Source organism: Perca flavescens, chromosome 17 (genome assembly GCF_004354835.1).
Source record: "Perca flavescens isolate YP-PL-M2 chromosome 17, PFLA_1.0, whole genome shotgun sequence".
Lineage (NCBI taxonomy): Eukaryota > Metazoa > Chordata > Actinopteri > Perciformes > Percidae > Perca > Perca flavescens.
This window is the reverse complement of record NC_041347.1, coordinates 4,054,633-4,081,491: the sequence shown is the minus strand read 5'-3', so window position 1 is coordinate 4,081,491 and position 26,859 is coordinate 4,054,633. Positions and strand designations below refer to the sequence as shown.

Here is a 26,859-nt window from a genome sequence, read left to right as displayed (position 1 = left end):
GCTGTTGACGTTACACTTCCTCTTAGACAAATAGGCTGAATGGTGGTTTGGTAATATTATTAGGAAACACTCCATTAACTTTCACTGTTATGCAGATGACACCCAATTATACTTGTCAATCAAACCAGACGAAACCAGTCATTTAGCTAAACTTCAAGCGTGCATTAAAGATATAAAATCCTGGATGACCTACAATGACGTTATTGTGCTGGGCCCTAAACACCTCCAAACCTCATTATCTAAAGATATAGCTACTCTAGATGGTATTGCCCTGGCCTCCAGCACTACTGTCAGAAATCTAGGATATCTAGGATATATTAAACGCCTACCAAGAGCCTGGGTCTGTCCGAGGTTTCTTCCCAAGACGGAGATTTTCCTTTGCTTGCTCTTGAGGGAATTACTGTAATTGTTGGGGCTTTGTAAATTATAGAGTGTGGTCTAGACCTACTCTATCTGTAAAGTGTCTCGAGATAACTCGTGTTATGATTTGATACTATAAATAAAATTGAATTGGTTTCTCTGCCCTGATGACTGACTGACTGACAGGCTGAGCTTGCAAGGGAAGGCACTTTTAATGTTATGAGTGAGTGAGCAGTTTTACCAGAATTTTTTAATTTTGATAACCGTTTTGATTCACAATTAAGGTGGAAAATAAAAGCTTTGTGTTTAATGTATTTTTGTTGATGTTGAAATGGAGCTTAAAACATATTGTATCGAAAAAAGTATCGTTAGGAACCGGCATCGAAACTGAGGTATCGAAATTGACACCGGATCGAAAGATTTTGAACGATACCCAGTCCTATATGTGTACCACAATAAGGAGTAGGAAAAAACTAAAAAATAATGTACATTTCAGTATTTTACAAAAAGGCCTTTTTCAGGGAACAAGAAATGGATAAACAATGTAAAGCTGTTCTGCAGCAATGGAGGTTGATCAAGCTTTGAAAGTTGGTGCTACCAATTCCCACAGGTGTTCCAACTTGTCTGGATTACTTACAACCCCCTCTGTTTGTATAAAAGTATTGTTGGAACACACTGTGGTACCATACCCTCATGAGCATTATTTGAACAGTATTGTACTGCAGAAAGTCGTGTGTTGCTTTAAAAATGGCGGGAAAAAAGGCAATTAACAATGGAAGAGAGACAGACCATCATAAACACAATCATAAAATTTCTTCCTACAGAGAAATTGCGAAGAAAGTCAAGGTGTCAGTGAGTATTATTATTATTATTATTATAATATATTCTTCACCATCAAAAGGCACTTAGAAACTGGGAAACTCTGACAGGAAGAGGTCTGGCAGACCCAAAGCCTGGCCACAACAGAATCAGAAGACAAGTTTCTGAGAGTCAACAGTACGGCTGAACGATTTTTGAAAATAATCTAATTGAAAAATAATTTTTTTTAAGCTCTTTGTCTTCTTCAACAAAGACAAACAATAAATCATTGTACAATATGAACACACGATTACACACTAGACAGTTAAATAAGTAAAAATATAGTGTTTATATGTATGTATGTATGTATGTATACATACATACATACATATATACATACGTGTATTTTTTTCCCCCCCCGTGAAGTTGCGTGCCGTGTGCATGACACAGTCAACATTGCACTTGCTCAGAGAGGCTATCGTAACGATTAGTTGCTAGTGGTCTTGCCGTGGGATTAACTGTACTAATTAGGGCTGTCAATCGATTAAAAAATGTAATCGAATTAATTACATACTCTGTGATTAATTAATCGAAATTAATTAATTGCATACATAATTAACGGTGCCTGAACCGATATTTTTTAAGAAAGTAAAAAAAGAAAAGAAAAAAGAAGGCTACTAAACAACAGTCGGTGACATTAAAGAAGGGCTTGTTTATTGCTATGGCCATATGGTCAAAATTAAATGATTTGATAATAATCTATAACAATAACTTATTTCACTAGTAAATTGCTGTTGAACGACAAAAACAACGACCAGATGGGAAACGGATATTTACAATAACTTCAAATGGACCACGAGGATGTAGTTTACCAGTTTCATTGAACGCACCGTCTGTGTTGTTTTTCCGACAGCAGCTGCAGATTGTTAGCCTAGAAATCTAGACGCACCCTAGTGGCAGCTGGCTTGTCAGGCTAGCAGATTGTTACATACCGGTGTTGAATCTTCTACAGTAAAACACAGTCAAACTTTACACCGTTTAGCGTTAGCTGTCAGCAATTTAACAGTGTTTAATCCAGCTACTAGCTAGCGGTAGGCTAACGTTAGCTGCTGTCGAGTATAGTGTTAACTTGCAGCGGTGTTTGTGTTGCCTGTATCGTCCGTTTCAGAGCATCAGAGAGAAGAGCAGACATATCAGTGGTACCAGATTTCGGTAGCCAGGGTTGGCAGGAAGAAGTAACAAGTAGCTAAGGCTGAATCCCATTCCTCCCCTTAACCCTAACCCTTTCCCTTAACCCTTGTTGTGCGCGTTCGAGTGAGAGCTAGTGCTGTCCCAATCCTCGTCTTGATCGAGTGTTAGGGCCTAGGGTGAGGGCCAGAGGTCCCTTCTGACCAAGTAAGGACGCGAGCTCACTTGGCCGGCTAGGGTCATTCAGATACATTGCGCAACGAGGGAACATGGCTGCCAGGTCGACCAGAGAGACCCATAAATGTAAGTATTTTCGGCTTAAAGATTAGTTTTAAAAATTACGACGGTGTTGTTTTGTGCTCTACAGTCCTGTACATATATAGTTGCAACCATGTTCTTATTGAAACGTTTTTATTCATATAAATATTATTTTGACGTTTTACTGTACATCCTGTATCGCACAGGGACGCCAGAGGAAACCCGGCAGCTGATCTTCTTTCGGACTGAAAAGGAACCAAAGTTTCTAAAATCAAAATATGCCGCAAAACTATGGGAGTGAGTCATACATTCATTATTGTATTAGTACTGTATATTTGTAACTGTTACTGTATTGTAATTTGTAATTCATTCCTGTTCATTTACATTGTTGTTGGTTATGATACAGGACGCTGGTGAAAGAAATGGGTTTGGAGGGAAAAGTGACTGGCCAACAGGCAGCAAAGAAGTGGGAGAATCTGAAACAAAAATACAAGGTATGTGATGTTCTGTTAAAGAAAAAAAATCTGCATCTTCAATCTCAATACGATATATATATATATATATATATATATATATATATATATATATATATATATATATATATATATATACACACACACACACACACATATCATTTCCACATGACATGGTCAAAAACATTTGTGGATTGTAAATCAAGATCTATCTTGTTCTTTTAGGCGATTGGTGAGCCCTCATCCCCAGCTAGCAGCTCTGCAGCCAGCAGTTCACCACTGCCAAGTCCCTCACCCAGAAAGAGAAGAAAGAGAAATCCCATCCTGGATTTCCTCACTGAGGAGTCAAATAAGGAGCAGAGGCGCCACGAGGAGAGCGAGGCCGAGAACAAGGCCACGACAGAGCGGTTCTTGTCCCTCCTTGAGAAGCTATAGTTGTTATTGGTTTTGGTTGCCATTTGCAACTGTTTTTGCAAAGTGTTTTGAGTTTCATACATTTTAGTGCCTTTTTTTTTAATTATATTTTTTATATTTTACTATTCCAATATTATTGCCATTGCACTGAACAGCCTTGTACTACAATCATATTTAAATATTCAAATCTCAGACTACACTTGATATTGCACTATTCTTTCCCTGTTTTCAATTGTATATTTTTTGTAATTTTTTGTACTGACTAATCCTGTTTTTATTCTGGTGAATAAAGCTATATTGTTTTGCCCATTTACATTCATTCAGTCATTTGTGCAATTCAAACTTGAATTAACTATTGGGGGGTCTAACCTTCGATGTATTAAGATAAGAGACTTTATTAATCCCACACTGGGGAGATTCCTAAGCACTGTTTGGAAACATTGACTCATACTGAAATAATAATTGTGTTAACAAGGTAAAAGCTTTTGGTGTAAAGCGGCTGACAAAGCTGGTGAGCAAAAAAATCACTAAAAACAATGCAATCGACATGCACACACTGGCAGACGGCATCTCGGAAGTTTGTGATCAACTTGTCGCCTCTGGTGACTTATAGCAGCCAGGTACCGACGATGCTTGATGACGTAACCGTAACCAAGTAGTGTCCCATTTCTTAGGGGTATGGCTTCCCCCCTTAGCCCTTGCCACTTGGTTCAAGGGACAAGGGCTAGTGTTAAGGGAAAGGGTTAGGGTTAAGGGGAGGAATGGGATTCAGCCTAAATGTTCCAATCAATGATCCAGGCAGCACATCGTCTCCCTCCTTCATTTTACAGTCAAATAATGGCTAGAATTGTTCCGGGTCAAACGTCAATATGGAATGGATTAATTGCGTTATTTTTTTTTTAACGCGTTATTTTTTCTCAGATTAATTAATCGAAATTAACGCATTATTTTGACAGCCCTAGGGCTGTCACAATAACGGTTTTATTAGTACTAGTACTAATAAAACCGTTGAAACACCACGGCCACGCTGCTGTGAAAGCTCCCCAAACATCATTCATCGGTCCGATTGTTATCCCTCTCAGTGGCAGCTTCTCCACGCCATATCAGACCTAATCGTTGCCAACCGAGCCTTCAGTTCTGTGTGCCTGTATCCATTAACTGCATGTATGGACTCAAGCCCAAACAAAACCCTTCATTTTAGTAAAATGGCTGTAAAAGTTTTAAACTTCAACTCAGAGTTGTTTGAATGACAGAGATCAGCTCAAGGTACGGCGTAGCGTTGGGGTGCCAAGTTGATGCTTTCTCTGCGGAGTGCAGACTGATTTGCTCTCGCGAGTCATGTGACCAAATCGCAGCCTTTGCGATTAGGAAATTGCGTTTTAACATATCGCGATATCGCAAATGCAATTAATCGTTCAGCCCTAGTTAACAGCTTGCGTGATAGGCAGCTCACAGGACAACAGCTTCAAGCACAGCTTAATAGTGGTCGTAATGAGCACGTCTCAGTTTCAACTGTAAAGAGAAGACTTCGAGCTGCAGGTTTGATAGGTCGAGTTGCAGCAAGAAAGCCATTGCTAAGATGTCAGAATAAGAAAAAGAGGCTTGCCTGGGCCAAGAAACATCGTCAATGGACTACTGAAGACTGGAAGAAGATGTTATGGACTGATGAATCAAAATTTTAAATCTTTGGTTCATCACGCAGGATTTTTGTACGCCGTCGAGTAGGCGAAAGGATGGTTCCTCAGTGTGAGACATCAACTGTCAAACATGGAGGAGGAAGCATGATGGTCTGGGGCTGTTTTGCTGGATCCAGGGTCGGTGATTTGTACAGAGTGAAAGGCACCCTGAACCAAAACGGCTACCACAGCATTTTGCAGCGCCATTCAGTACCCTCTGGTATGCGCCTAGTTGGTCAGGGGTTCATCCTACAGCAAGATAATGACCCAAAACATAAGTCCAAGCTATGCCAGAACTACCTTAGCAAAAAAGAACAAGATGGAAAGCTTAAAAACATGGAGTGACCAGCACAGTCCCCAGACTAAAACCCCATTGAGCTGGTTTGGGATAAACTGGACAGAAAAGTGAAAGCAAAGCAACCTACAAGTGCCACACATTTATGGGAACTTCTGCAACAGAGTTGGGAAGAACTTTCTGAAGAATATTTGATTTTCATTGTAGAAAGAATGCCACGAGTGTGTTCAGCTGTTATATCTGCCAAAGGGGGCTACTTTGATGAGTCAAAGATTTAGAATACATTTTGGTTTATAAATTGATCCCATGATTTCTTTTTTAACTTCAATTGTTAAATTTGTTCTATTCCTTCATTTCAGAGTACAATAAGACATTGAACTGCATGAATTTCAATAAAAACCTGGAAAAACTGGGGTGTTCTAAAACTTTTGACCGGTAGTGTACATAGAACCTCAAAATCCCATTGACACCTCTTTCCTCTGCAAATCTCACAATTTGAAACTGCCTCTAAAAACGGGCAAATCCCAATGAGCCGCATTTCGCTCTAGTCTTTGTCATGCCCCAACATTTATATAGGCTACACCACTGACCTGAGGCCAGCTAGTCTTCTGAATCTAGGTCGCGCAGATGTCTGCTTGCCTGTGCTGGACTACCTTACCCAATGTATGTTTTTATGTACCTTGTAAAGCGCTTTGTTGGTTTCTTATCTGTGAAATGCGCTCTATAAATAAAATTGGATTGGATCTGCTATTCCATTAATAAATTCACTTCTGAGACTTTTTTATATGAGAAATCAACTATGTAAAGCTCAAAAATGAGCCGTTTTACAAAATGTATGGCTAATTGCAAATTTGGTAAGACAGTGTCGGACTTCACAAGCTCCACAATCTGCTGGGACAGGTGGCGGCTGCTGGCCGGGTTTGCTGCCTTCCCTGTCGGCCTCTCCCCCTTCACAGACCCGCTGAGCTGGAGCTCTGTCAGGATCTCACACACAAGCTGCCCTGTGTACTTTAGAAAGAAGAACGTTTGGAAGTTTTTCCAAGGATATTGAAAATGAACCACGGTTGTAAACGCAGTGTTCCAGACTGTAAAACGGAATACCTTACTGGCCCAGAGAAAAGTGTTTCAAACGAGTATATCAGACGAGAGGGAGCTGTGGATCTAACGCAGCGAGCAGACGCTGGGAGGCACTGGCAGAGGACAGGCTTGCAGGGGTTCACTCTCCACGCTTACTAGCTACGATGCAAGTTGTGATTCTGTGGTGGAGGTTTTTTATGTCCCAAGGGAAACGTTACATGACAGTGTCAAAACTGCATTTTGCAGGTTTTTTATGTCCCAAGGGAAACGTTACATGACAGTGTCGAAACTGCATTTTGTATCAGCTGTTTTAGCTGCCGTGGGTCGCGCCCGAGCATGTCACAGACAGTGTGTGTCTGGGTGTGCGCAGCTCTGTCTGTCTGTCTGAAATATGAGACCTGCTGTATCGTCTCCAATGTATTGTGTGAGTGGTTCCTCAACCAGTCATCTAAATACTCATGAGCATACCATATTTGGAAGAAAATCTGTCGTTCCAAATAGAGCCATTACACAGGGTTAGCCTGTGTAATTTTCAGCCCAACCAATGTTCCATACCTTATTAGGAGACCTTAAGGAACAGTGTGAAATACTGCATATAATCATTATATCACCCCTTTAAAGCAGTTGTGGAATCCCACCATCTTACAGATATATGGAGGATGCACAAACCTACTAGCAAGGATTACGGCTTCTTCTTCCAACAACAGCAGCAGTTTTATCAGTGGATAAGGAAAAGGCTTGGTTTGGGGGCCAAATTCATTGACATGGTGAGCACTCTATATGTGAATCCCACGGCCATAGTCTCAACCAACGGATTGCACTCTCAGCCATTTCCCATTAAGCAGGGTTCAAGACAGGGATGTCCGTTATCCCCTATGCTATTTGCAATTTCTCTTGAACCGTTAGCCCAAGCCATGAAGCCAAATAAAATCTGTAATATCCAGATTAAATCCAGTAGCAGCTCAATATCATTATTTGCAAACGATATTTTGTTGTACATTGCTGATCTTGAGGACTATTCCAAAAATTCTTAAGATTTTCAATGGATATAGCTCAATCTCTGGCTATAAAATGAACTGGAATAATAAATCTAACCTTCTTTTATTAAACAACAGGCATGTGGCATCAACCATTATGGTTATAATACCTACCCAAAGCAAAATTACATATTTGGTAGGGGTGCAACGGATCAATTTTCGGATCAAGAAAAAAAAAAAAAAAAAGACAAGACAAATAAACATAAGTTTGTTCTTTTTGTCCATGCTATTGACCGAGATTCCCTTCTGTGATGCCAAATTCACTACATGTGCAAATAACCCAATCTGTGGGCCCAGTCCTGCCTCATTCACTGCATTTATTTGATTTTTGGCATTATCAGTTGTGACTGGGATATTACTAGTACTGGGCCTCTTTATCTTCCATTCCTCCACTGCTTTGTCAGTACCTGCGCAAGATGAGTGCTTGTGTGACTCTCGTAGAGGGGGCGTGTCTGCAGCACCGGACTTCTCATCTCCCAGTCTGCTGTGGTGAAGTGAGCGGTTATCGTCACATAGCTCTCCGTTCCCCTGGACGTCCACCCGTCTGTCGTGAGCGTAACAGAGGATGCTCGGGATAGTTAATCCACAACTTTTTTCTTCTTCATAAAGACCTGGCACAATTATTTCGCTGAAGTGGGTGCGCGACGGGATGTCGTAACGTGTCTCAAGCACTTTTCAGCATGTGTTTAAAGCCCTCGTTTTGCACAACCAAATATGACCTCATGTCTGCACCTATAAACACACCGATAGCGTTTGTGATGGCTTTAGCCCGGTCTGATTGTGCAACAAGGGGCTGCTTAAATGCCGCGGTGATAAGCGGTTCTTGAGCAGCTTTCGTTTTCACTCCTGTCAGTGAAACACCGGGGTGATGTCTCTTCAAATGCGTGGCCGTGCTTGATGTGGGGATTTAAATGACGCGGGGCGTTCAACCTCCTCCGTTCCTCCGCTCGCCATGACCACGCTGTGTGTGGACTGAACTTTTTTTTTTTTTCAGAAATCAATCCGCGGATCACGTGTGCACCGAACCGAAGATATGGATCCGAACGGATTACGGATCAATGACGATCCGTTGCACCACTAATATTTGGGCATCACCATACACGCATCCCTACAGCGAGTTGTCCAGGACAACTATGAAACTATATTAAGTAGTGTTCAAAGGGATCTGGCCAATTGGTACAATGATTCCCCTTACCCCCACCGATAAATTTCAACGTACCTCAAACACGGGAGGCTTGGCCCTCCCCAACCTTAAAGTGTACTACAGAGCCTTTCAGCTACGGGCCCTCAGAGTGTAGATGGACCTCTCTTCTACAGTCCCATGGAGAGAAATAGAGCAAAACCTCACTGGAAGTCAAAGACTGCAAGACTTTGCAGGTGTGTGTCCAAAAAAAATGTATGCTAACCTATGGCCCTATTATCACCAACACATTGACTAACTTTAAACAGGTGGAGGAGCAACTATTCTACATCAACAAGTGGCATTTGAACACCCCAATTTGGCACAATACACACTTAATGTCTGGTAACAAACCCTTTGCTTGTAAGCAGTGGAGTGACAGAGGCATTTATACTGTAAACAAGTTATTCAATGAGAAAGGTGTGTTGAGTTTTGAAGACCTAAGAGCTAGTTTTGAGGTCCGCAGGACATCCTTCTTCTTGTATCTGCGCTTAAGATCAGCCCTAAAATGTTATGCAGTACCATGGGGAAAAAGTCTTGAGGCACACCCAGTCATTAAATGGTTTGTTGATTTTCCTGTGAGAGGATTGGGTCGATTACACACTGCCTGCGTTTTTATACATTTATATCTGCATTTATATCAAAACCTAGAGACTTTCAAACAAGCATGTCATTTATTAATATGTATTTGTGTCTAAACGACATATAAACATATTTTCCTATTCTATTTTGTCTGAAAACGCTTCCAACACGCTTGCGTGTCGTGTGAAAAATAGGCGTCGGTACAATTTCTAACAGGCACACGTTTTTGGCGCGGCTCGAGCGTGTCACGCAGGCAGTGTGTAACTCTAACCTGTAAACATGGGAGCCGAAATATAAACAGACACACCACGCAGCTGACACGCTTGCTTTCGCATCCAGTGTGTAACCCGCCTTAGCGTCCAAGATAGATACTTGCAACAGTTTAGCATACTAAACTGTTATCTATAGGAGAACTCACAATAACAAGGAAATGGGAGCGAGAGTTGAGCCCTGAGGGGAATGCAATTAATTGGGAGACAGTTTGGGACAACATTTCCCATTGCTCCAAGAACTAGGGCTTTGACTCCGAACTTTAAAAAAATAATGATATTGGAACAAATTAATAAATATTCGAATTAGGGCTGGGCGATATATCGATATTAAAAATATATCGATATATTTTTAAATGAGATATGGAATTAGACCATATCGCATATATCGATATAGTTCAAATGTGATCCTTGCTCCCATAGATATATACACAGATGTCGCCTTGAGGTTCTAAACATACGTCAAAACCGCCGCCATCTTGGAACAGGGGTCCGAAGCATTCAGATCAACGCTAAAGATGCCGGAGTTTTGTACTGCTTAATTATGTTCGATAGAGGAAATGAAAAGAACAAACAGCAATGAATAACATTTAACAGGTGACAATGTGTTTTATGATTATGTATGCCGCCTTTGACCAGCAATCTGAGCTCCGGCGGCAGCGGGAGGCGGAGAGCTCCGTGGCCGGCCGCAGCGTCTCTTCCCCCGGGAAAAACACAGCTTTGCCTCGCTGCTGTGCCGGTCCCCGCTGATCCAGATCGGACCAGCCAAAGACAGAGTGGTGATCGGTAGGATCTTACACGTAGTCCAGGACGACCTGTATGTCGATATCGGCGGAAAGTTCCAATAAGTTTGCCGGCGGCAGGCGGACGGAGAGAAGCTACAGCGGGGCAGCAGAGACCGTCTGCGGCTGCAGGATCTGGAGCTCAGTGCCCGTTAAAATTACATGTAACGCATAAATACATACAGAAATAAATAGTGGAGGAATGAGCCTGGACATTTCAGTCTGTTTTAAACTTCACCTTGAAGCAGAAACTCTTAGTTCAGAAGGGTGAAGTTTCCGTTTGGACTCAGATCTGTGAACCGATCATAATAAATATTCTTTGTATTAACACATTAATTAGTTTCTTTGTTTTGTAGTCGATAGTTCATCTTTTAGTTTACTTAAGTGGAAGCAGTATCAAGTGGAAGAATGGGACTATAAACCTAGGCTTACAGGCATGAGGCATTACATTTTGAACAAAGTAGATTATATTAATATCAAAAGCTTAATTGACCTTTGGAACGAATCACAAATATGGAGCTTTGAGAGATATGGAGATTTGTTACACAGTATTTAGGTTTACATTTTATTGTTATTTGAACAGCTGAGCATTTAATCATGAACCAGGTGAAGAAACCGGTTTATTATTTATTTGATTTTGCAACTGTCTCTATGAAACTACTTGTGACATGTCATATTTGATTTTGGCTTTGACTGAACATTTGCTCTCACTTTGCGGAAAAAAATATCGGGATATATATCGTATATCGATATTCAGCCAAAATATATCGGGATATGACTTTTGGTCCATATCGCCCAGCCCTAATTCGAATATATTCGAATATTAATATTAATAAACAAATAAACTTTGAATATGATTTTTGGGCAACCAAGAACCCAAATCACCAGCAGATCTCCCCCCACTCACTTTGTATTAAACAGTGGTTGGTGTATTTTCTAGACAGTTATGCTTGAGCTCTCTACAGCAAGGATTAACAAAGCCAAATCATCGAGTATATACCTATGGAAAAACATAGCAGCAAAAGTATCAGTAATGACCTCAGCATTACAAGAATAAGAGGAGAGTGACTAGGTAAGGTGTGATTTCTGTTTTTGTTTGTTTGTTTTTGTTTTCCTCGAGACCGCAGAGGGTGGGGGGGGTGGGAGAGGGTTTTTGTTCAATTGTATTTGTATGTTCTAAATATAAAAAAAACACAATAAAAAATGTATCTAAAAAAAACAAACTACAGTTTGTAAACACAGGTGAGAGGGTCTTCGTGTGTGTGACAAATTATATGAAAATGAGAAAGCTCATCTCAGGGAGTTTAATCAATAACTTTTTTTAAAGTTTGACAAAAGGTAAAGATCCCAGAGTCAAGGATGCAGCTTCTTTCCATCTGGATGATGGATGTTAAACATGAAGGTGTGCTGTGTGTTTACCAGTATGGCCATGGTGAGCTCCTCTCTGATGTCCTGCAGGGCTCCCACATCCTCCCAGGTGACATCGGGCACGGTGGCGAAGCCCTCTCTCTTGGCTGAAGGCTGGATACTGACCAGAGAGGCCTTGAAGTCTGACATGAGGATGCGCAGGCTGGCCAGCTCTTCCTCCGACAGTGTCTCAGTGCTTTTCAGCAAATGCAGCAGGTGCCAGAGCTCCCCCTGCTGGACCCATAACACAATTCATTAGAATGACAAAGGGAAGCAGGAAATAGACACCAATTTAAAAAAAGACCCCAGTACCAAAATTCAAAACACAGAACTCGAAACTGCTAGCACTCTCAGACTAACTGACAGGTACAAAAATTACATTATAGCGCGTAGTTTCTGCCGCCCCCATGAGGAATTCTAAGTAATGACAACACTGTCAGCGCATCCACATGACACAAGCCTTCAGTGATGGCGCACCACCCCCCACCCCTCCTCCACACAGTTGCTAGTAGCCAACTGTAGTTGTTTATGTCCTAGGGAAAAAATAAAATCAAGTGCAACATTATGATTTTGTATATCTTTGTTATATATTATTTTTTGTTGCTGGTGTTTTTGTTTTGTTCATTTTTGTTTTGTCTTTTTTAGACTATATGCTATGTATATAGTATATTTATATAGTATATGCTGTGTATATAATTAGGCACAGCTCACTCTAATGTATTTGATTGTCTCTTTTAAAGTTAACTGGGCTGAGCCCTCTGTGTTTTGACTAGAATTATTTCACAAGAAGGAGCTCATGCCTTTGAGAGGGGAATATGCTTCAGTAACTAATAATGAACTGTGCTGTATGTATTTTGTTTTTGGACTTGATTTGCAAATTAATGAATAAAACATACAAGCAATGGAAGCTCAAATAGAGTTTTTGGTTGCTTTAAAAAAATAAAGTAAGTTGTGCACTATAGGTTTATTAATGTTTTCAGATGAAACACAGCAGGGCAACACACCTACATTATCATGTATGACCAAATTACATGGCCAACTTTTCACAAAGAAAATAGAGTTTTTAAACATATTTTTACACAGACTTTAGGTTGGCACACATCCAATAGTTGATATTTTCTTAGCTGTAAAATGAGCTTCTGTTAATAGGAGCACAGCTCAGAATGAGCTTCCAGTTACAAAAACAAAGACAAACAACAGGGATAAAATGCAAATGATCTGTTAAAAAGGGCTTAAAAGTTAGTGCCCAGTAATATTTGTTCCTAAAATGTACTAAAGTATCACATTACATGTTAAGCCATATTTGAGACCACAAATATTAATGTACTGAATATCTTGTAAAACAATTTAATTCTGCTGGCAAAATATTATTTACAAAAAAAGTAGATTTCCTCCCATTTAAAGCATTTAAAAAAAGATGATTCTAAGTAATCCTCTCCTACACACTTTTACAAGAATCTTTTATAAGACAGCCTATCCTTTTTTTTTTTAATACAATTTGATTATTTCACTTACTAATTTAAATGTCATGTTACCAGATGGATTGTAATGTACTAACATATTCTACAGATGTCTGTTCAAAACATTTGTATTCGATAAATTGGGAAAAATGTGATTGAAATATAAAAAACAAAGTGTAAACAGATGCACACAGGCGTTATGTTGCAGTAAAGAACGGCGTTCAGGCACACATGGCGCAGCATAGAGCTGCTATTAAAGCTATAGTGTGTAGTTTTGGTCTCCCCGATGAGGAATTCTAAGTAATGACAACAAAACTGTTGGTGCGTCCACATGACGGAAGTGAAAGCGCACAACCCCCACCCCTCCTCCACACAGTTGCTAGTAGCCAAGGAGGACACGGAGGATTAACCTGTTAACATCCACCTCTTTTGCCTGATTTTCGTCTATTTCTCGTTCCCAAAGGAAAAAGCTTATAACAGAAGAACTGCAAGGTTTCATTTGAAACCTGGCTTCTTCTACTTTATGGACATATGCTTAATGAGCATGTGATTAAAACACAACATACACTACAGCAGTTCAAACATGGTTCAAAATAGTTATTTTGGTCCCATCTAAAAAAACGTAATGTTTGAAAAGAAATAACTAAAACATACTTTGTGCCACACTATGCAGGACACAACACATACCTTCTAGACCTTGTCAAGAAGACCTATATGAAGTTTCAGAACTCTAACCCTAACCTAGTGGGAGCTAGGAAGTTTTCAGTATTTGGTATAACAGGTGTCACTGGTGTGCCAAAACCTCTCCAAAACTTCTCCAAGTGACCAAAATTTGCTCAATGCTTTTACTCACTTCTATGCTATTAGACAAAACATACGAAATACTTAAAATGACTTACAAAACATTTTTACATTCATTCAAATCACATGTATGCGCATGCTGGCATACATCGCATAATGAAGTTAGCATGCAGTTAGCAGAAAATTAGCATGGATTCTACAGGAAAATATTCATAAACTAGATTAATTCTTTTGAAAAAACCTTGTTATCCTTTTGATCTGTGGACACTTACGGACTAGAGGAATATAAATAAGCCAAGAATGGACGAGGATTGAGCGTTTAGGACAGCGTACAGGTAAGGAAGAGTCATCTTTTTTTTTTTTCCCCAATAGTTATGCACTAAAAAAAGTTATGCACTAAAGCTTTAACACTGCTAGAACAGTAAGACAGTTTTTATAAACGTCGGCCAACGATATGAAGCATATAAAACATTGATTAACTGCCTGCATCTTTTCAGAAAACATACATTATCTTATGACTGAGCAAGTACAGTAGGATACTGATTGGAAGGTGTGTGATGTGTCTGGTTGAAGCTCCTCCTACCTGCAGGGGATCCTGTCCTGACTCTTCCTCAGGTACTGGCTCAGTGTCGTTGGTCTGTTGTTTTCGGACCTCTCCGTCGCTCACAGCAGCCTCAGCCAGATCTCTGCTTGTTAACAGCTCTTCAGTGGCGCTCCGGCTTTGTCCTCTTATCTCCAGCAGAACCCTGTGGACAGCACTCATGGCAGCTTCGCGGCACAGAGCCATGAGGTCTGCGCCCACGTAGCCGGGGGTGAGCCGGGCTAGCTGCTGGTAGTCAAAGTCCTCCGGCAGCTTCAGCTTTCGACACAATGTCTTCAAGATCCTGACAAAGCACAGAGCATTCGGTTTCAGTATTCAAACGGTCCTCTACTTCTTGTGATGCTGAGGTTATTAGGACTGATACTTGTGCTGCTGCACCTTTCAACAGGTCTATAGTAGATGATTTGGCTTTGTTAATCCTTGCTGTAGAGAGCTCAAGCATAACTATGTCCAGAAAATACGCCATCCACTGTTTTATACAAAGCGAGTGGGGGGGGAGCCAGCGCTGAGCCTATAATTTTCTTGGTCGCGGTTGAGCCAGCTAACCAAACTTTCTTTTGTTTCCCAAGCAGATGTAATTTAAAGTCGTCATTAAGTAACAAAACAATCGGGTCAGTAGGAATTCGACATCCTATCACATCAGATATTATTGATGTTTTATTCCAAAACTCATGCACCTGTTCACACTCCCAGACAGAACAAACTGGAACATTGTTGCACATGGGTGCAACAATGTTCCAGTTTGTTCAGGTTGACAAAACGTGCAATAGGGAGTAGGAATGCCTTTGGAGAAGTGTGTGTGTGTATGTATTGTATGTATTGTATGTATTGTATGTATGTATGTATATATACACACACACATATATATACATACATACACACACACACACACACACACACACACACACACACACTGCCATCACTGGATAATATTCTACACTATGCACATTTATCTATTTATTACTCTGTGTCACCTCCAACTGTGCAATATGTCTCTCTCTCTCTATTAATTCGCACCTTACTCATCTGTGTTTATAAACGGTCTGTTTATATAAGGTTGTTTATTGTGTAAATACGGTTTTATTACTATTATAACCAATTCTATTCTATTTTTCTATATCTATATAGATATATATTTTATTTTTTTCTCCTATGTCTAATTAATGTCTATGTGTGTTGTTCTGATGTGTGTACATTTTTATTTTGAGCTGCTGTAGCACAGGAATTTCCCCAGTGTGGGATTAGTAAAGTCTATCTTATCTCATGTGTGACCTTATTATTTGTACACGCTGTGACTATACAAATCACAACATGTAAATAGGAAAATGTTGGCGTTATTTTGTCACTTATTAGGAGCAGTAGGCGGTTACCTCCAGGATCTGGGCTTACAACACTGAGTTACGACACGCAGAGATGAGAAGGGTATGTATGGACTTATCTAACTCTGGGCAATACGGTGAATAAGCTAAAGTCCCAATAAGTCGGCGTGTTCCTTCAAAAAAACGTTAAAGACCCCTGAAGTAGAGGACAAAAGTGCAACTAGGAGTGATTTTTTTTTAGATTCATAATCTACATTATCACAGCTACCATTTAGCACAATATCCTCATTTCTCTATAATCATGAAAGGCTGACCTGAGACGAGCTGCTTCATCAGGAATACCCAGGCAGATCTCTCTGTCGAAGCGCCCGGCTCGGCGGAGGGCCGGGTCCAGGGAGTCTGGCCTGTTGGTGGCACCAATGACCAGGACCTGAGCCGTCTCTGTTAGACTGTTCAAGTCTGTCAGGAGGCAAGCACCAGAAAAATTTAATTTCACCTGTGTAAGTCATATTAGGCATTTTTCTTCTATTTTCTAATTATTGACAGTCACGTTACCTTTTGCTTAATAGGACATATCCACCAGCTCCTCAACCAGCCTAATTTAGTGGTATCAAATTGGGGATGAGTGACAGTGATGCTACCTACATCTGATTCTGTGAATTTAGCTCTGCATGAGGGCAGTATCTGCAACACATTTGTCTGTGCAGTGGCTTATTTAGGTGGAAAAAGTAGTGACGCAACAACTACTTTGTATAGATGCAAAACCAGAAAAATTACACAATTTGATATAATGAACTATTTCACATTTCCCCACCAATTTTCTTTGACTAGGTAAATACCCATTCTTTCAATTTCTTGTTATACTGCTCAATTCCTCGTTTAGATGCGCTGTCAGTTTGGGTAGCGAATTATTCTGCGTTATCCTGCTACTGTGTGGTAATCCTCTCAGAACGAGGCTTGAGGTCATGAAAGCCTGTTCTTGACCAGGTACCATTCCCTATGAATAACACACACGCAAAAGTGTCTTCTCTGACAAGCTAGCAGTTGGCCATTTTTTCCTGGACAACCACCCCTCGTTAAGTCGGATTATTCTTGCCAGCGGTTTGGTTTATAACCATATACCGCAGCTGGTGGGCACCTGTATTGATCTTTCACATTTGTGCTGTGGAAGATAGTCCACATTGCTATGGTGAGCATGGTTACCATCTTCATTAAAATAAATACTAACTTCTGATAACTACAAGCAAACAACCGTACTTCGCAATCAGCCCCACCTGGCTGGCATCAAATTTGTGCAAGGTGCTTTCATTTCCGAAGGCTTTGGTTTGGGAATGCGTATTTAAAAACACTATTTTAAAAACAATTCTATCCATACACTGACCGTTCAATTGTAAAATAATGACAAATAGAAGCAGCAACCAAGGATTCCTTATGTTTATCTTGCATTTATCCAGAATTCCAATAATTTATAAATTACTCAGAACCACTTAAACCAGTTTTTTGCTGCCAGTATGTGGATTTCATAGTATTCTGTTTGCATCTGCTGCAATTTGCACTTTCAGCACAGTTTAATATGTTACACTTATTCCAATCTATGATATAGATTTTTTTTCATATAAAGAAAAAAAGAAAAACATTGTTTTTATTTTCATTTGTCTATAAAAAGGTTCAAACGTTAGTGGAAGAATGAAAGGGAACAGTTCCTGTAAAGAAATGTATGTCATGTTACACTTCAGGGAAGTCACAGAGTCAGACACTGACAAAACATTTTTCATCCATGTTAAGTTCACATCCATAGAATTGTACTGCAGTGACTCAACAGTAAGTGGTACTCCATTTGGTCCATGAATATGACCTCTGCTGATTAATCAACGTTAGGTGACAGCTATTCAAAAGTTGAAATATCACCTAGGCTAGTGCGAGTCTGCTTGTTCCTGTCAACATGACATTTCTTCAGGGGAATAACAACACTCTGAAGGCAGTGTATCCTACCGTCCATGCAAGTTAGCAGCTGGGCTACAATCCTCCTCTCCATGTCTTTAGAAGCCACTTCTCTCTTCGGTGTGATGGCGTCTATCTCATCTATGAACAGGATACATGGGGAGGAGCTCTGCAAGGAGAAAGAACCAGTGACGCTCAGAAAGATGGTATCCAACATCTTTTATCATATAACCAAAATACCAGTTGTACTGTAGCAGTACCAGGGTAACATCACTTGGGTGGGAATCACTAGAGGCCCCACAATACAATATTATCACAATACTTATTTCACGATACAATATTTTGCTATTTTATAATTTATTTATATATATACAGCAATTTTTTTGTATTTTCCAACTTCAAATTTTGACCCCAAAAGAAATCTTTGTCAACATTTGTTTTATCTAAAAAGATAAATTTTACAGTTTGCCAAAAAACTCAACTGTAGCATCTAGTGGACTGAAAAAACTATTGATTTTATTATCCTAATAACAAAACATAATTCTCATGTGCAATTTATATTATAAAAGATTGATAGATGGCGCCCGTGTATCAATACAATACTGCCACGGAAAATATTGCGATTCTATGCTGTATCAATTCTCTCTTCCCCCTATTGAGTGCAATTGCCGATAGAGGAAGTGATGTTACATGTTTCCTCTACGGGACTCCCACACCCCCTTAAAACTGACTGACAAGTGTGATCGGCAGTTGATGATTGCCAACTGCAGCGTGACGTCGGGTTGCGTTTCTTAGAAAGTTAATTCTGTCTCAACGGTTTTTTTTGGCTCCCTTGTGCACCTCGCCGCCGCCTAAATACACTACCCACATTCAAAATAAATGGAAAGACCTGCGTTTTTTGCCTGGCGTCATTTACAATGCATCCAAAATAAACAAGCTATTTACATGCAACTTCAATAAAAAAAGAATGATCTCCCAATTTGGGAGATCCAGGATCATGTTCTGACAAGATCTGGCACAAACTAACAAACTAACTACCCTGCCTCCTCCAGTCTCCAGTCTTTTATTGAGACCTCTAGATTAAAACATAAAAAGGAAGAAAACCAGTACAAACCACAGCCAGGTCAAACAGCTCTCGGAGCTTCTGTTCAGACTCCCCAGAAACTCCAGACACCAGCTCCGGAGCAGACACCTTCAACATGGGCAGCTGCATCTCCTGAAACACAGAATCACATCACTTTATTTAACAAACACACAAAAAACATGCAATGTTATTGATGTCCCACTTACACAGACCTAGCCCAAAAAGTTAGTTTTTAGCTGGATTTATGCTTCTGCTGAGGCTCCATGCAGAGCTTTCGCCGTAGCCTACGTGAGTGGCCTGAAGTTTATACTTGTGCGTTGGTGTGTGTGACGATCTCTTTAAGAGAATAGCAGGGCCGGCATATGTGTGTGCGTGGGGATTGTGTGGTAGAGTGAGAGAGTGACAGTGATTAGCTTCGGAGCGAGTGCCGACTCCTAGAGTCATAGGCCCTCATTTATCAACCTAACGTAGAAACCAGCGCAGAAATGATCTTACAATAGTCTTCACATGTGATTCATGAAACGTTCGTATCACACCAATCAGAGCGTAAGAATGGTCATACATTGATAAATGCAGCGGCTGGAAACGATCGTAATTTAAATTTCACGTCCCAATATATTCTCGGTTTTGAGGCCTCGCCCCCACAATTTACGACATGGCGAGATATAATCCGACTAAGAAGCGGCACTTTTCAGAGGTGGAGATTAAAACCCTGATGTCTCAGGTTCATTTGCACTAACGTATGTACTATTTGGCAGCCTGAAAACTGTAATTAAAGGCTGTAGAAAGAATGCGGAATGGAAAGAGATCACTGATGCAGTCAACAGTGTTGCCGTGGTAAATCGGAGTCCAGCTGAAGTTTATTTAATTTATACATCCTTGACGTATGCTATAGTCTTAATAGTAATATACAGGCTTATATTGCAATCTCTTAGGCCTACATGTAGGTGTACCTATATTTAAATAAACACAGTAGCAGAGTTTATGCAATGTCTTTTATTTTACTCGTGTTTATTTCATCATTCACTTGCGGATGGATTAACAACACTTTAAAAGAGAAACGAAAACCTGAAGAATAAATAAAAAATTTTCCTTCCATGTTTCCTGTATTGAGTATCATTGCCAAAGATAACACTATACCTTTTAAAAGCAAGGAATAATATCCTGTCTCATTCGAATAGCCCCCAGTTGGGGCTGTGCTGGACACTGCTCTCTGGGGTCTATGGCAGTGGTTCCCAACCTTTTTTCCTTGGCACCCCCCCTACACCCTCCACTCCCCCCCCCCCCCCCTCCGAAACCGAAGTTGAGGTAACTCTCAAGATAGAGCCTTACTTTCTTTTTTGATACAGAGGAGTTATCAGCACTTTTACGTTTCTCCACCATGTTTCATTCATAAAATAGTGATGCCTTGGCGGCAGAAAAAACGAGGACGATAGCAGCTACCAGCTGACCTGATGACAGCAAGGGCCACAGGTTAAGAGGTCCTGGAGGTTTGGCCTACTAAGTAGCCTGCCTACAATTTTAAGCGAGAACAAAAATATATAGTTTTAATACAGACTTTTGTACACATTATATATTCTAGTGTATTATCATAATTTGTTTAACATGTGCAAATATTTTTTTTTTTTTTTTTTACTTCAACCTCAAACCAGATAAAGACTTGCACACCCCCTGTGATCTTTGCCGCCCCCCTGAGGGGTGCCCGGACCCCAGGTTGGGAACCACTGCTCTATGGCACCCTGTTTTCCTGTGCAATGTTGAGCAGAACCTCACAGGCTAAAACAATGTTGCAGACTTTTTCTGCCGTGTATAGTAGGGTCCCCCCCGCTGATGCAAGACAGAGCCATCTGCCCAATCAATCCGATGGAGCGCTCCACTGTGGAGGTACCTCTAAAAGAGCCAGATCTGCCAATGCTGAGAAGTGATCAACTGATGACTTATCCTTCTCCTTCTCCTGTTAAACTGATTATATGCTGCACCGCAAGTCCACACTCACTTGAAAACTTGCGTACACAAGCTCAGACCAGACATGAGATTTTATCGCAGCCTACGCTCACGTTCAAATTGATAAATGCCTTGCTTTGCGTAGGAATCGGCATACGCCCATCCTACGCCTGTTTTAGGTCGTACGCACGTTTCATAAATGAGGGCCATAGTGAGAGAAGCAAAGTGTCTCCCTTGTGCTTTCGGTCCACGGTTGGAAATCTGTAGCAGGAAAAGTTAACCCTCTCCTTGATTTCATGTTGTTTACGGAGAAGGAGAACCAGGAAATGAGTAGGGGAAAATGCAACGCTACCAAGCCACGGCCAAACGGACCAATCACAGTTGTGATCTGCGGTCTGCGTCACCGCGACGTGTAGTTAAATTTTTCGAGAGGTGCACGTCAGGCTACGCCATAAGGTCCGTGTTTCCACGTACCTACGTATGTAGCCACGCCGTCGATTTAACGCAGGAGCATAAATCATGCTTAATCCTGATGCTCCTTATTCAAGTGTCAAAAAACATGACTTACCCCAGCCACAGCCTGGGCCAGCAGGGTCTTTCCACAGCCAGGAGGTCCGTGGAGCAGGAAGCCCCTCGGAGGAACCATTCCCAGCTGCTGGTACACCTCTGGGTGACGCATGTGGATCAGCAGCTTACACACCTCCTGCAACAATGTCAAATCATTGCCAGTGAAATCTTTGGTGACTGCAGCCATCCTCATTTTAAAATAGAAAAAGAAATGGCACAGCAACAAACAAAATAGCATGGTTAAAAAGGCACTAACCGTTAGCGTCTCTTCATTACCTCCTACATCTTCAAACTTCAAAGTGGGATACTGCAGCTCTGGTGACTTTGACTTTGCTGAAAAATAATTTATTCTTAGTACATAGCCATCACAGTGGACTGTGGTAGCTTGTCAAAGATGTGTCATTTTTGCCAAAATAATAGACAATCAATTCAACAACCTAAATAAACAAACATTACACAATAAACAAAATATATTCATCAATTACAAAAATAATTATTAGTTGCAGTCCTACAGGCAATGCTTGACAAGCTTAATACGAATGACATTGTTGTGTGGTATTCAACAGTAGGTTTAAAATCTGTACTTCTTTAGCTAGACTGGCAAACGGAATAATGTAGTACCTTTCTTATTCAGGCTGCGAGACTCCGTAGTTTCAGTGGAGGTCTTCCTCCTTTTTTTGGACTTTTTGGCAGATTTCTCAGGTTCCAGCATGGACACATCCGTTTGCTGGGGACAGAAATATACAGCAGTAAGTGTATGAGTCAAACAATGCCAGCTGCCTTCTGTCAGGTGGCCACACTAACATCTATGTTTGAAGGAAAAAACTCCTCCCCTACATTCATGCAATGGCAAATCATATATACACACCCACATGTGATGCACTGTACAAGCAGGCATTTTAAGTAACTTACAGGAGTCCAGACTCCAAGGTGGAGGAGGGAGTTTCTCTATTATATATGCAAAACTAAATCAGGAACACCATAGCAGTTATATAAATGGACTGAAGAATTTAAACAACAAATCGCAAATTGTAAAGCAACCTCATCGACACAGAAACAGAATATATTGGTGAAGATAACAGAGTAATTTCACTGCCATAAAGCTTATGTTTGAACCGGATGAGCTTCACAATCCTGAACAACAAATACAGCAGATTAACCTCTCCATGTTGAGCAGAGAAATGAGCATCAAATCCACTCAAAACAACCACATACATTTATAACAACCTCCGTATTTTACCCGTTTCACATTTGAGGCAGGGAGATTGATAAGTTAATTTAACAATGCCGACAGCCATAAACCTACAGCTGTAATAGTAGAACATGTATAGGTGACATCCACAGCATCGCTGCCAATTCACTGCTAATTCGAAGAAGAAAAAAATTCACCTGGACATCACAAAGTTCCAACACTGGATTCATGTGTCCTGCACTAAATCTTACTTCCAAGGCCAGTTTATGCACCACTTGTAACAATACATCATATTAATGTAACTGACCAGTTAAATGGCCATATTATTTTGTCTCACATCGACCGCAGGCCTCTGAATTGAATCAAAATTGTATCATGGCAGACTTTGTGATATCAGTAAATATCGTATCGCTGTCCAAAGAATCAATATAATATTGTACAGTGATTTACACCCCTACACTGAATATAAATATCTTCCCTCAGTAAGAATAAGTGAGGATGAATGCTTATGGTGAGAAAATCCAGGCAAAGGGTTCCACTGTATAATACTGTGGAACATACATTGGACATTGTATTCATTGGCTCCTCTTCACACAGGTCGATGAGGATGCTGCTCTTCTCGGGGCCTCTGCCTCGGTCAATGAACCAGCCTCCTGTGGAGACCAGCGTCCCTGCACTGGGAGGGAGGTTGGCTGTGCTGGCAGGACTGCTGGCAGCAGGCTGATCTCTCCTGGGTGAGCAAGTGCCAGACTCAGGGTGGCCTTTCCGGTACAAGGATGTCAGAGAGCTGTTCATGTGGTTGGTGGGCTGTGGAAGGCAAAAAGCAGCAACAAGGAATTGTTAGATCGCACTGTCAAAAAGTGCTATGCAGATCTTTTTTCTTCTTCTTATGCAACAGTTACTTAGTATGTATTTGTTTTTCTCTATTTATTGTTTATTTTATATTAATGTTTAATATGTGTGATTGTTTGTTTGTTTATGTATGCACCTTTCACCAAGGCAAATTCCATTCCAAAATAAGTGTACTTATTGTGGCAATAAAACCTTTTCCGATTCTGATTTTATGGAGCAGCCAAACATTTGGGAAATGTGCTTAGTAGCCATATAGCCCAGAGTCAGATGAGTGGATGAATGTCAATTTCATCTCTGTGCGTTCAGTCCAGGAGTTACATATAGCCACTTTAAGAAATTACTTAAACAGATTTAAAAATAATTGCCAATTAATTAAATAGTTGAGTTTATTAGAACAACTAATCAATTTATCTTTGCAGATCTAAATATAAGCTTCCCCTAGTCAAAACTCTATGACCAACATGCTTGAACTATAATTCCTCAGATTTAACCTTTACATTATTTCTTGCAGTGTTCTCCAGAATGGGGTCATCACTGTCAGAGGACTCTTCTGAGCTGCTGCTGCCATCCCTGTGAACACACAGTATTGTATGGCATTAGTTGCACATTTAAAAAGAGAGTACATTAGAGAAAAGGGCTGGTTAGAGCCCTGAGGGGTAAGACAATCTTACTGGTCGAAACCAGGCAGTAAGCATAGAGCGTCCTTTACCCGGTGTCATTGTGGCTGTGCTTGGCTTTCTTAGCCAAGTGTTTGCTCTCCAGATCATTCAGCCCAGACTCCTTCATGATTGCTTCGTACACTAGGAGAGGATGGAAAATACAAATCAGAACCCCATACAGTTCATATTCCAAAAGAAGAGTTTGGTATTGGAATGGATTGGACGGTACACAGGGGCTGCAGAGGTCATGTGTGTAATCAAATTAAAGAATATGTATTTTATCTTGACATAAGGTGTTTTCTCTTGTGATTACATGATATTAATTCCATTATCATGACTTAAACTAAATCAAAACTCTCATCGTCACCCTTGTCGTGTCCCCCGGTCCATTAGAATGGACTCCAGTGTGAATTTACAGTTTAAAATAATCACCCTGAAAACACATGGAAGCCAAACTACTATTGTAGCATAAAATGGCATCAATCTACGTTTGCCTCTTACCTTTCTCTACTTGAATCCTGAAGGCTGTCCTGTTTCTTCTGCCATACTCCATTCTAAAAGACACAATATAAACCAAAACACTGTTAATTTGCAGACACGCACATCAATGTACACTCAGTGTCTCAGTCTTATCCAACAGCCTTGCAATAACCTCCCACTGTTATGGAGTTGCTTTTTATGCAGTTTTTGTCCTAGCTCTTTTTGAGAAGTGTTGGTTCAACTGTATGCTCATTTGTAGGGTTTCACCTCATGCATATCAATGAGTGTACGGTAATATAAGTGAACATCGTAAAAGAAAGAGTACTTCTACTATATAATTAATATATATTTTGATAAACATACAACCTATGGGATGATTTCCTGACTACTACAGTTGGTGTAGGACAGATTGAAGTAACATTAGGCACAGTCACCACCTTTGACTGAGTTTGAGTCTGATGCACTTGCCTGTACAGTTTTTGAAGTTCCAGGGCCATGGCTGAAAGGTCCACATATTCACTGGTGCATGTCGCCAAATACTGAAGACAGAATTCAACATCAAACAGGGTGAGGATGACATGCAGACCCAGTCTCTAATCACATCGCGTGAAATGCCAGAACAAGAGCAGACCCAGGCCAGGGCGTTACATTTATATGATATCACTGCTTTTGTCTCCCTCATGATGTCCTCTGTTGGCAGGACGGTATACTAGACCATTTATCCTTGTCTCCTGTTTAGTTAGGGGTTGAGATAAATGCTGTATACATTAATTTTATTTTGCTGTGTGTCAGTGTTTCCGCTAGAAAAAATTGGTGATGGTCATGTGACCTGTAAGGTTTCATTTTACTGGCCAAAATGGGAAAAAGTTTGGTCAAATATTTTCCGTGTTTATTGCGCTTAAAACCTATATAGGGCAGGCTATATAAAGAATTATATCATCAAGGCATGTGGATTTTGGCCTATACTATTTTTATTGAAATGTAGGCTACTTGCTACAGGCAGTGAAGCCAAAACAACTGTGTTTTATGTAGGCTATTCGCAATACTTACCCGTTTCGCCATGGCTTGGGCTTTGACTTTCCCGCTTGCTTGTCACCGTTTGTAGTTTGTAAACCTACGGTATTCTACTGCATTTAATCAGAGCTGGTGTTTTCCATTATCGTATAGGCTGCAGTCTACAATCATTTTTTAAAAACGTGATTTTTCATTGTTTTAGAATGAAAGATATGAAAATCACTGTGGCCTATTTTAACACAATTAAAATAGTGCAAAGGCAATTATTTCCACTGGCCATTCTGACCGGAGACAATAGGGATTTCCTTTCGGTCAAAGACCGGTAATTACCGGACAACGGAAATTCAGGTGTGTGTGTGTGTGTGTGTGTGTGTGTGTGTGTGTGCAGAGATGATGCAGTACAGTGAAGGAGAAATTGCTTATCTGTTTTTACTGAATTGTGAGATTAGACTATCTTCTAGGCTTATTTCTTACATTAATACCACTGAACTCATAACATACAGCCCCGGGAGAATGAGGACATGGACTTGTACCTGCTCCACTCTCTGTCTGAGACGACTGTCCAGACAGCCACCACTTCTGTTCTTCATGTCGGTGCTTATGTGAGCCTGCAGCAAGACAAACATTCACAACAAGAGAGAGACTAAAATGAGGAATGTAATCACAGCGTGAATCTGCCTAAATACGATAACTTTCCTGTCAGTTTACACTGAAATTCATTTGGCATCCTTAGGTAGTTCTGCTGGGTCTGTGTTTAGCAGGGTTCAGTTTTATGAACCGTACTGGCTGGAACAAACTACCAGATTACTGCAGGTCCGCTGCAACTCTGTTCTTTTACATCAAGGCTGAAGACTTTTCTTTTTGATGCTGCCTTTTTATCAGTGGTGGAAGAAGTATTCAGATAAAAATACTCTGTTACAAGTAAAAGTCCTGCATTGAAAATGTTACTTAAGTTAAAGTATGTGAGTATCATCAGGAAAACGTACTTAAAAGGTCCCATGACATGGTGCTCTTTGGATGCTTTTATATAGACCTTTGTGGTCCCCTAATACTGTATCTGAAGTCTCTTTCCCAAAATTCAGCCTTGGTGCAGAATTGCAGCCATTAGAGCCAGTCCCACAATGATCTTTCCTTAGTATGTGCCATTTC

The 26,859-nt window shown here is 40.5% G+C and overlaps 1 protein-coding gene across 4 annotated transcripts in view; it reads right to left on the bottom strand.

Moving 5' to 3' along the window:
* The window catches only part of nvl (nuclear VCP like), a 50,578-nt gene that overhangs the window by 20,771 nt on the left and 2,948 nt on the right, over nucleotides 1-26,859 (bottom strand). For 2 of the 4 annotated variants that reach the window (XM_028603516.1, XM_028603519.1), the window contains exons 2-15: nucleotides 26,244-26,318; nucleotides 25,165-25,235; nucleotides 24,718-24,770; nucleotides 24,267-24,357; nucleotides 24,049-24,127; nucleotides 23,267-23,512; nucleotides 22,135-22,240; nucleotides 21,770-21,846; nucleotides 21,515-21,649; nucleotides 19,033-19,134; nucleotides 17,970-18,087; nucleotides 16,292-16,436; nucleotides 14,641-14,941; nucleotides 11,809-12,030 (exon numbers count right to left, since the gene is read on the bottom strand). In XM_028603516.1, the coding sequence (XP_028459317.1) occupies nucleotides 11,809-12,030; nucleotides 14,641-14,941; nucleotides 16,292-16,436; nucleotides 17,970-18,087; nucleotides 19,033-19,134; nucleotides 21,515-21,649; nucleotides 21,770-21,846; nucleotides 22,135-22,240; nucleotides 23,267-23,512; nucleotides 24,049-24,127; nucleotides 24,267-24,357; nucleotides 24,718-24,770; nucleotides 25,165-25,235; nucleotides 26,244-26,300 (1,803 nt within the window). In that variant the 5' untranslated portion in view covers nucleotides 26,301-26,318. The remainder of the gene's footprint in view (nucleotides 1-11,808; nucleotides 12,031-14,640; nucleotides 14,942-16,291; nucleotides 16,437-17,969; nucleotides 18,088-19,032; nucleotides 19,135-21,514; nucleotides 21,650-21,769; nucleotides 21,847-22,134; nucleotides 22,241-23,266; nucleotides 23,513-24,048; nucleotides 24,128-24,266; nucleotides 24,358-24,717; nucleotides 24,771-25,164; nucleotides 25,236-26,243; nucleotides 26,319-26,859) is intronic. The other 2 variants (XM_028603517.1, XM_028603518.1) reach the window with 2 other exon arrangements.